Source organism: Miniopterus schreibersii, assembly GCF_964146895.1.
Source record: "Miniopterus schreibersii genome assembly, chromosome: 14".
Lineage (NCBI taxonomy): Eukaryota > Metazoa > Chordata > Mammalia > Chiroptera > Miniopteridae > Miniopterus > Miniopterus schreibersii.
The window spans coordinates 17159782-17170319 of record NC_138114.1 but is presented as its reverse complement, the minus strand read 5'-3'; the positions used below and the strand labels follow the sequence as shown (position 1 = coordinate 17170319).

At 36.5% G+C, this 10538-nt stretch overlaps 1 protein-coding gene across 6 annotated transcripts in view; it reads left to right on the top strand.

Moving 5' to 3' along the window:
* Positions 1-103: 103 nt before the first annotated feature.
* FAM149B1 (family with sequence similarity 149 member B1) overlaps positions 104-10538 on the top strand; it is a 34079-nt gene continuing 23644 nt past the window's right edge. For 2 of the 6 annotated variants that reach the window (XM_081158208.1, XM_081158209.1), the window contains exons 1-3: positions 104-319; positions 4432-4536; positions 5459-5588. In XM_081158208.1, coding sequence (XP_081014334.1) covers positions 273-319; positions 4432-4536; positions 5459-5588 — 282 coding nt within the window. In that variant the 5' untranslated portion in view covers positions 104-272. Of the gene's footprint in view, positions 366-4431; positions 4537-5458; positions 5589-10538 lie in introns of all 6 variants that reach the window. The other 4 variants (XR_014000258.1, XM_081158206.1, XM_081158207.1 and 1 more) reach the window with 3 other exon arrangements.

Sequence of the window (10538 nt, the reverse complement as noted above, 5' to 3'; positions counted from 1 at the left end):
AGCGCCGGAACCTCCGGCGTGGTCGTTGCTGTGCTTCCGCGGGAGCATTAGGCCGGTGCCCCGATGCCTTCGTCACTTCCGCCCCCACGGGGAAGTAGGGAGGGCGGAGGACTGGAGAGGTGGGGAACCGGCCGTCAGGAGTCTGGGCAACGGGGCGTGACGGGGCTGGGAGGTGGCGGGAGGGGGCCGAGCAGGAGCCGGCCGGAGGGCCAGGCCTGGAGGCCCCCACCCTGGCGTGCCCGCCCAGGCCGCGATTGAGGAGGAAGAGGAGGATGATCTCCAGATACACTCGGAAGGCGGTGCCGCAGAGCTTGGAGCTGTGAGTGGACTGCTCAACCATCCCAGCCGCGGCCCGGGGAGGCGAGGTGGGGCGCGGGCGCTCTGGGGACCTTCCAGACCACTCCCTCGCTCCTTTCCTTTCCCGGGCTGGAAAAACAAAATGTTCTTGGAATTCTCTCCTTCCAGCCTTGCCGGACTTGGTCCTTTCTTCCTACCTCTCCAGCTAAGGGCGTGTCGCCTGTGCCGTCCCAGGGCTTAGCCCTCTTGGGCGGCACTTCCAAGAACTCAGGTCTCCTAAGGCTTTGGAAGTTTCCGCAGTGCTTCATGCCCCGCTGTCATGGCCACTGACGTCTTAAGAAGCTCTTAATTGCTGAGTGTTGAATAAGGTTGAATCTATCTAGTGCCAGGCACCGTGCAAAGCTGCTTACACGTATTAGCCCACTTAATCCTATCCAACAAGGATAGCAGATGGGAACTGTAATTTTCCATTCAACATATAAAGATCCCATATTTAAAGATTGTAGCATGCCAAAAATTTCTCAGCCAGAAAGTGGTGGCGCTGAAGTACAAACCTGCTGTCAATCTGATTCTGAAGCCTGTGGTCAAAACCATTACACATACTTCCTCTCCCATCTCTACAATTAAGCATCAGAATCCATAAGGATCAGTTTTGCTTTGAGACTTGAGAGAGCAAATATTTCTAGCTAAAAGACTCACTTCCCACCCCCTAGTGTAATTTAGTAATGTCACACGTTTATTGATGAAGACTTTCGCATCTTAATCCTTGTAACAGCTCAGTAAGATGGGTATCATTATCTCCAGTTTTTCAGAAGATGCTCTATCAAACAGGTTACACATCTTAAGATTATATAACCAGTAGGTTTTGAGCTTGGGTTTTTAAACTCCAACCCTCCCCCCCCTTCTGTAACATAGGAATAAGACCTTATCTAAAAGCATATCTAAAGTGATGGCACAGAGCTTGACACATAGATGGTGCTCAGAAAATGGTAATCTCCTTGTTCCTTCCCACCTTTAATTGGTACATTGGCCATACAAAGAAAATCAGTCTGATTTCTCCTTGCCTTTAAGAAGCTTACTATCTACAAAGTAATAGGATATCTACACAGTAGCAATTCAGATAATAAGCTTTTTAGAAACTAGGAGGAAGAAAGTCATTTCCTAATAAAGCAAATAGGGCTTAGCTAAAAATATGCTTTTTAAAAAAATCTGATCATTTGGAAAGTAAAAATTATCTTTTATGGAAAAAGTGTTGCTAGGCACTTACTGGGCCAGAAATAGAACTCTCCCAAAAGATGGTTCTTTAGAGGAGTCAGGGTGATGTGAATAATGAAGATATTGAGGATTATATGCATCTCAATGACCATGAATTAAAAGCAATTTACTTTAGGTGTTACAATGATAATTTGCTTTGAAGCAGTAACTTTAGTTTTTTCCCCTAACACTTCCAAATTATAGATTTTGAAAAGAGTATGGAAAAAGAGTGATTTTCAACATACAGCTTAATATTTTTTAATGCTAAATTTCAAACACAAATACATAGTAAATATAACGAGACACCAATCACCCACATTAAACAGTTATCAACATTTTAATATATTTGCTTCATCTATATTTTCTTTGTTCCTCATCAGTGAAAGAAGGAAACAAATCCCCTGACACTATCATTTTACCCTTATATACTTCAGTATGCATCTTTAAATTTTTATTTTATTTATTTATTTATTTATTTATTTATTTGAGAGAGAGAGAGAGAGAGAAGGGATACATTTATCGGTTGATTCTTGTATGTGCCCTGACCGGGGATCCAACCCACAGCCTTGGCATTTGGGGACAATGCTCTAACCAAAGAGCTGCCCAGCCAGGCGAATCAGTATGCATCATTAAAAATTATAGACATTTTCACCATGGCCAGTGTTGCTCCATGGTTATAGCACATACCTGTGCACCAAAGGGTGGCGGGTTTGATGCCTAGTCAAGGGCATGTACCTAGGGTTGCAGGCTCCATCCCAGGGAACAGTCTGGGCATGTTCGATGTGTCTCTCTCCATCAATGTTTTTTTTTTTTTCTCTCTCCTCCCTCCCTCCCTTCCACTCTCTCTAAAACTCAATGGAAAAAATATCCTGGGGTGAGGATTAACAAAACCAAACCAAAAAAAATGAGAGACATTTTCTATGTAACCACAATGCTGTTATCAACTTTAATATTTCTTTGGTATTACCTAATTGTCACTCCATAATCCACTTTCTCTGACAGACTGAAAAATGTCTTAAGTTTTTATTTTGTAGCTCGAATCCACATTTCTGATCCCTACCACTGTCTCAAAGACAGGCTTTTGGTTGTAGGAGCAGTGCATGAGAGAAGTACAAATAGCTATGCGTAAGTCCACTCCCACCATTTAAGAAATAATTGAAAGTACAAGCTCCACTGACTGGGCCCCTAACTTTATATTTGTATACAAAAAATGGTACAAGTTCACTGATATCTCAAACTATTCATTTGCTCTGAGAAGTCTCAGAACCAGACTACTTGGATTTGAATCCTGGCTCCATCACTTACTGCCTCTAAGACCTTAAGCAGGTTATTTAATCCCTTTGTGCCTCAGTTTCCTTTCCTGTGAAATAAGAATATTAGAGATTTATGATAACATTTGCATATAAAAGGCCCTGGGAAGACCTCTTGTAAAGAAACATGTGTTTCCTAAATTTATTTGACTACAGAATTTTGTGGGGAACGAAAGTCTACTGTAGATGATTAGGACTGAAATATGTAATAATTAACTCCATAGTTTATTCTCATGCACACATTGAACTCTACAGCAGCACTCTCTAATAGGAATATAATACAAGGCACATATGTAATTTTAAATTTAGGTATCATTAAAAAAATATAAACAGGTGAAATTAATATTTTTACCTTTTTATTTTGAAATAATTATAGACTCACAGGAAGTTACAAAAATAGTGCAGAGTCCCATGAACCCTTTACCCAGCTTCACCCAATGATGACATGTTATGTAACTATCGTATAATTTCAAGGCCAGGAAACTGACATTGGTACAATACTGTTAAATGTAGACCTTAATTCACTTTTCACCAGTTTTATATCCACTTCTTTGTGTGTGTGTGTACATAGTTCTATGCAATTTGGTCTCATATACAAATTTTTGTAACCACCAGTAAAATCAATTTAGAGAAGTATTTCATCACCATCAAGGAACAGTCTTGTGTACCCCTTTCAGTCTTGTGCACTCCTTTCTCCATCTCCTGATAACCACTAATCTTTTCTCTACCTCTATAGTTTGTAATTTGTGAATGTTGTATAAATGGAATCATATAATTATATACTACATGTATGTTTTGAGATTGGCTTTTTTCACTAAGCATGATACCCTTGAAATCCATCCAAGTTGTTTCATGTCTCAGCAGTTCACTCCTTTTTTTCCCCTCTTCTGGATTATATTCCATTGTGTGGATATACCAGAGTTTAACCCTTCACCCCTCAAAAGACATTTCAGTTGTTTCCAGTTTTATTAAAATTCTAAATAAAGCTGCTGTGAACATTTGTATACATATTTTTGTGTGAACGTAAGTGTTCATTTCTCTAGGGTTAATGCCCAAGAATGCAGTGGTCACGTCTTATGGTAGATGCATGTGTTTAGTTTTATAAGAAACTGAAATTATTCCAGAGTGCTGTACCATTTTATATTCCCACCAGCAATATATGAGACATCCAGTTTCTCCATATCTTCGCCTGTGTTATCGCTATATTTTAGCTGTTTTAATAGTTGAATTGTTATACCTTATTATATTTTAATTTTACAGTGAAATTAATTTTAAGAATATATTTTGTTTAACTCAATATATCCAAAACACTAACACTTTAACATATAATCAAGATAAAATAATTAGTGAGATAATATCCATTCCTTTACTAGGAGTTCAAAATCCTGTGTGTTTTACACTTAAAATGCATCTGTGCATCTGGTTTCTCACTAACCACATTTTAACTGCTAGTGGCTAATGTATTACACAATGCAGTCCAGAGCAGCAAGAAGTAGGTGACTAACTTCTAGACTAAGTTTCTGAAAAGTATATGTTTTGTTTATAGGAAATATAACTTTATCTTTCACAGGAAAGGAATAACAAAATATGCTCTCAATCATCATCCCCTTCCAGAGCAGCTGGATGAAACAACTTCTGCCTGTGATAGCCATGAAAAAGACACAAGTTCCCAAAGGTGATAACACAAAGTACATTTGTTTGCTTTGATATTTGATAATGGCCAAGGTCTTGTTTTTTAGCTTAGGATTGGTATCAAGCCTTGTACTAATGAAACAAAACAAACTTACCACATTTTATTACCATTTATCTTCAGTCTGGAACAGCTAATGGAAAAAACAATCATACTTCTTTTCACAACCTTTGAAAAGTAGTGTTATAAAGTAATTAAAAGCATAGACTCAGAAGGAGTCCAACAGATCTGATTCTTAAATCCTGATTCTGTCATTTATTAGCAGAATAAAATTGCAGGTTACTTACCTGATAATAGTATGTCTTAAAGATAAAGTATGCAAAACTTGGCACAATGCTCAGTAAATGCTGAGTAAATATTAGCTGCATGTATTATTTTAAGAAATAGAACAGAGGAGACTATAACTTCGAAGAGGGTTCTGAGAAGCAGTGTGGTATCATAGGAAAAATTATAGTAATAAAACTTAGTTTCAAAACCTAGAACTAAATTTCAGATTCATTGTCTTTAAAATGGCGCTGAGTTCTGTATCACCAGGTTGTGAGGACAAAAGGGGATTAATATTTGTAAAAGTGCTTGGTAAACTGTTAAAGCACCATACAAGTTCAGATATTACCAGTATTTCTGAAATGTCTTTAGTTATCAAAGGTACATGTTACAGGTGGAATGTTAAAAGTATTCATTATAAACTGTGACTAGAATTATGTACAATGACTACCATCAATTCTATAGGATTTAGGTAGGACTTTTTCATGATGCTTAAGTTTCAAGTTCTTCATTGATTTTTGCTTCTTTGGATATGTTTGTATGTATGCTTATCACATAATTGCTGACTAATTAATGTTGCAGAAACTTGAGGAACTATAAGTATTTTTCTGTTTTCTCTCTTCCTTCCAAATTCTGCATATAGTGAGTCTGACATCACACAAGAATCACCTTTTACATCAGCTGACACTGGGGATTCAAGGTCTGCTTTTCCAAGTTATGCAGGCACAGGGATCTCTACTGAAGGCAGCTCGGACTTCTCCTGGGGATATGGTGTGAGTTGTATGTTACTAGTCTGATGGAGCATTTGGGAGATAATTCTGGGAGTTAGGATTTGTCAGTATTTTTCATTCCTTCACTCTCCTGCATTATTTCTTTATATTTTAATACTTAAATTTACCACACTCTATAATGAAGCATCAAAATTCACCCTCTCAGTATGTGTTTTGTTTTATAGGTATAGTAGTTGATTTTTAGATCTGCTTACTTAGTGTTTGACTTAAAAAACTGTAGATTAGTGTGGATCTGGGCCCTGGACTTACTCCTTTGCTGTGCTCAGTTCACTAAGTGTCTCTCCACCAATGTAACACTGTTACTTTGTTTAAAATGTTTTTGAAAGTTTGTTAGTAAGCCATTATATATTGTTAAATGAAAAAGACCAGGCTAAAAAGAATTTTTATAGTTTTAATTTTATGTATATTTTTGCTTATGTATATTAGAAAAAAGGAGTAAAGATTTTTACCCCAAATGTTATCCAGTCATTATTAATTGGTGTTGAGATTTACTTATGTACCTCATCATTTATTAATTTATGGCTATCTCCCATTGTAAAATATTATTTTTAAAAGACCACCAACCTTAAAAAAAGTTTAAAAGATAAATTTTATACATTTCTATCACTTTGATGCAATAGGTATTTTTATTTCTGTATCTTTCAATCTATATTTAACTTGGTATAGCTATAATCATGGTGTATATACAATATTATGCTCTATTTTTCACTCAATATTATTTTGTAAGCACTTTTCCACAATATGAACTTTATGCTATATTGTCATTAGCAATCTTTCTTTACAAAAAGTCTGCTAATTGTTAAAACCTATTATTATCACCATTAATTATTTTCCATTCATTTTAATTTGGATGTATATATACTTTCCTTACATAGTTGTATGATATATGTGCATCTTATTTTGTGGTCTAGTTTTTCATTCACTGTTACTTCATATAGATATTTTCTTTTACTACTTCCATACCTGTCAGTTTGAATAGTTATATAACATATCCTTGTTTTAATGTATCATAATTGAGTTTTTCCTTATTATTGATACTAGGGTTTTCAGTTTTTCTTCATTCATTCATTCAACAAATATTTATTGAGCACATTTGTTGCCAGACACTGTACTTGGGAATGTGTGGTGAGTGAGACTTATATGATTGAGTGGTCTAACAAGGAAGATTGACAAAAGCAGATAAAATAACTACAAAAGGTGATAGGAGCTCTTAGGCAAATGACAGGGTGCTGAAATAGAACATTATAAGGGGGTTTCATTTTATTCTTTTTTAGGTTTCAGTGTTTCTTTCAAGTTTTATTTTAAGTGATGTTAATTACAACATTTGACAGGGAGGATCTGATTCCACACAAAATGGAAGGCTTAAAATGTACCCATTAAACTTTGGGTGACTTCTTGGTACATGGGGCGACGCTCATCCAACTGAGCCACGTCGGCTGGGCCCATATCAGCTTTTTAATGCCTACAACTAGACTAATATTTTTGTGAAAGAAAAATAAACTTTTATCTAAGCCACTGTTATTGTTTTTGTTAGTAGTAACCAAATACAGTTAATCACTGATTCACTCATCCTTTATTGCAAATACTTTTCCTGGCATGTGGCTTTTAATACTTTCATAATTTTCACATTTAGGTCTAATCTACCTGGAGTCATTTTTTGTATATGGTATATAGCGGGAACATAATTTTAATTTTCCTATATGAAAAATGAATTGTTTGAGCAACATTTACTGACTAGTTCAGGATTTCTAAGCAGGAGCATTTTTGGCATTTTGGGTATGGCTATTGTACAAAAATGTCCCATGTGTAGCAAGACATTTAGTATTCACAATCCCATCCTATTAAACACCTATAGTACCCCCTAGTCATTGTGATCACTAAAAATGCACACGAACATTTCCAGCTTCTGCAATAGAAGGTGGTATCATTTCCAATAGAACTATTACATTCTTTCCCCACTGATCTGCTGTGCTCCCTCTGTTATAGATTAAGTTTTAAAATATTAAAGGATCTGTTTCCTGGGCTTTGTAAACTGTTCTATCCTAAAAATCATGCTAATATAACTGGTTTCAATTAAATTATAGCTTTTTAATCATAATATCTGGTAAGGAAGTCTAATTGCATTGTTCATAATTGTCTTGGCCAGTCCTTCTCATATATGTTAGAATCTGATTGTTAAATTGCATAGGTCAATTTGAGGAGGACTGCTAACTTTATGATATTTTTATTCATGGATTTGATATATAAACATTTCCATTTATATCCATTTAAAAAATATCTTTTAATAAATTTTAATAATTTTATCAATAAAGGTAATGTACATTTGTTGAAGATTTATTTCAGCAGGTACCAGGCATGGTATAATATTAAAAATTATATTTTTAATCTATTTGTTGCTGCTATATAGGTGTATATAGAGTACTTGTTTTTTAAGGGAACTGAATTCTAGGATAATGTTGGCTTCTGCATGATTTACTAAGTTAGAAGCCATGAAGGTCGGTTTCTGGTGAGGCCCCTTTTCCTGAATTGCTGTGTCCTCACATGACCTTTCTCCTGGTCATGCACACAGGTAGATCTGGTGTCTCTTCCTCTTATAAGAACACTAGTCCTATCACATAAGGGTCCCACCCTTATGACCTCCTTAATTTCCCCCATAAAAGCTCTGTCTCCAAATATAGTCACATTGCAGGTTAGGGCTTCAACATACGAATTTGGGGAAGGTACAATTCAATACAAACACAGTTCACCAGGAAGACATAACAATTCTAAATAAGTACACATCTAATTGCTTTTCAAAAGGTATGAAGAAAAAGTGATAAAACTAAAGAGAGGAATAGGTGAATCAGCAATTAAAAATAGAACAATTAAAAATCAGTAAAAATATAAAGACCTGATGCTAAACTAACAAATGTAGAGTGCATATTCTTCCCAAGTGCACATGCAGTGTTCACAAGGGACAGACTCTATGGTGGGCCATAAAATGTCTCAATATTTTTCAAAAAATTAAATCTTACAGAGTATGTTCTCTGACTACAAAAGAATTAAATTAGAAATCAATAACAATAAGACATAGAATAATTCCCCAGATATTTGATAATTAAACAACTTTCTAAATGTTAAATTACAAGAAAAATTAGAGGGAATTTTGAATTATATAACAACAAGAACACAAAATATCAAAATTTGTGGATGCACTTTAAAGAGTTCTTATAAGGAAGATTATAGCTTTAAGTGCCGATTTTAGAAAAGAAGAAAGTTTTGAAATGAATAAGCTGAGTTTCTACTTTAAGGTGCTAAGAAAGAAGAGTAAAATAAACCCAAAGTAGAATGCAAGGAATAATTAAGAGCAAAAATTAATGAACTAGAAAATAAATATAGAAAAAAGAAAACAACAAATGCAAGAGTTGATTCTTTGAAAAGATTAATAATTAATAAGCCCTCTGGTGATGCTTATCGAGAAAAGGCAAGAAAACCTAAATTACCACTATCTGGAATGGAAGAGAAGATATCACTATAAATCCTACAGACATTAAAAGAATATTAACAGAATAATACGAAAAATTTTATACCAGTAAATTCAGTAACTTAAGTGAAATGACAGATTCCTAAAAAATCTGAATTGTAAAACTTAAAGAAATTTAACTCTTCGTAGAGAAAGCTCTAGGCCCACCATGGCTGCACTACTGAATTCTATTATGTATCTGTGGAAGAAATAACAGTTACAAAATTTTTCCAATAAATAGCATTTTCAATTCACTTTATGAGGCCAGCATAATATTGATGTCAAAACCTGACAAAGACAATACAATAAAAGAAAATTAGGAGGTGGAACTTTTAGAATGGTGGAGTGAGTAGCTTGACAAATCCTCTTAGTAGCTTGACAAATCCTCTTCCCAAAAAGCAACAATAAAACTGGATAAAATGGTCAAAAGCACCATTTCACCTTTTGAAAGCTGGCAAAAGGTACACAACAAATTGAGTAGTAGTTAGTTATTCATGAAAATCAACAGAACTTTGAGGTAGGAACAGTGAGAACCTGTTCAACTACGAAGGAACAAGCTGTGAAAACTAGCAACTTCAACACGACGGAAGGCTCGGTAGATTGGGAGTGGAACTTGGACAAACCCTATACCCAACAGCATTGTCAATAACAGTAGCAAACTCAGTGGCACATGAACAAGGAAAAACAGTAGCAAAAAGTGAATTGGCAGACTATCAAGAAATTTATTAAGGAGGCCCTGATAAGCTCTCCACCTGTCCATGCATGAGAGATCAGAGAGGGCCCAAGCTGTCTGTACGTGCCTGGCTGATCGTGAGTCAGCATGCAAATGCAGAGGAGACATGAGAAGGCCCAAAAACGAAAGCCAAAGCAAAGGGGGTCCAAGATGGTGGTAGAATAGGTGGAAGCTACACTTACCTCCACCTAGGACCAAACTGGAATTACAGCTAAACTCCAGAACAATCATCCTGAATAAACAAATGAACACTAGCTGAAGAGAAGTCCTATAACCAAGGATTTACAGAAGAAGCCACATCGAGACTGATAGGAAGGGCAGAGATGAGAAAAGAGCTGGCCCTGCTCTCATGGGCGGTGGCTGAGGTTTGAAGGGATATCTCAGCTGCGGTGGGGGCAGGGGGGTTATGCCAGAGAAGTGTAGGGTCTTAGCCCTGAGCCACACTCCCAAGCCAGAGCACCTGAGCCAGGAAGAGATGACCACATAACATCTGGCTGTGAAAATCAGAGGGGTTTCTGTCCATCAGGAAGAGATGGGAGTCCACTGAAAACACAAGTGCCCTCTTAAAGGGCCAATGCACAAAATTTCATTTGCAGCCATTCACCCTGGGCTCCAGCAGAGGGAGGGCAGGGTGGACTAGAGTCACATGAAGAGAGTCTAGGGTTTGTGGCTCTGAGAAAAGAGCTGAAGGGACAGC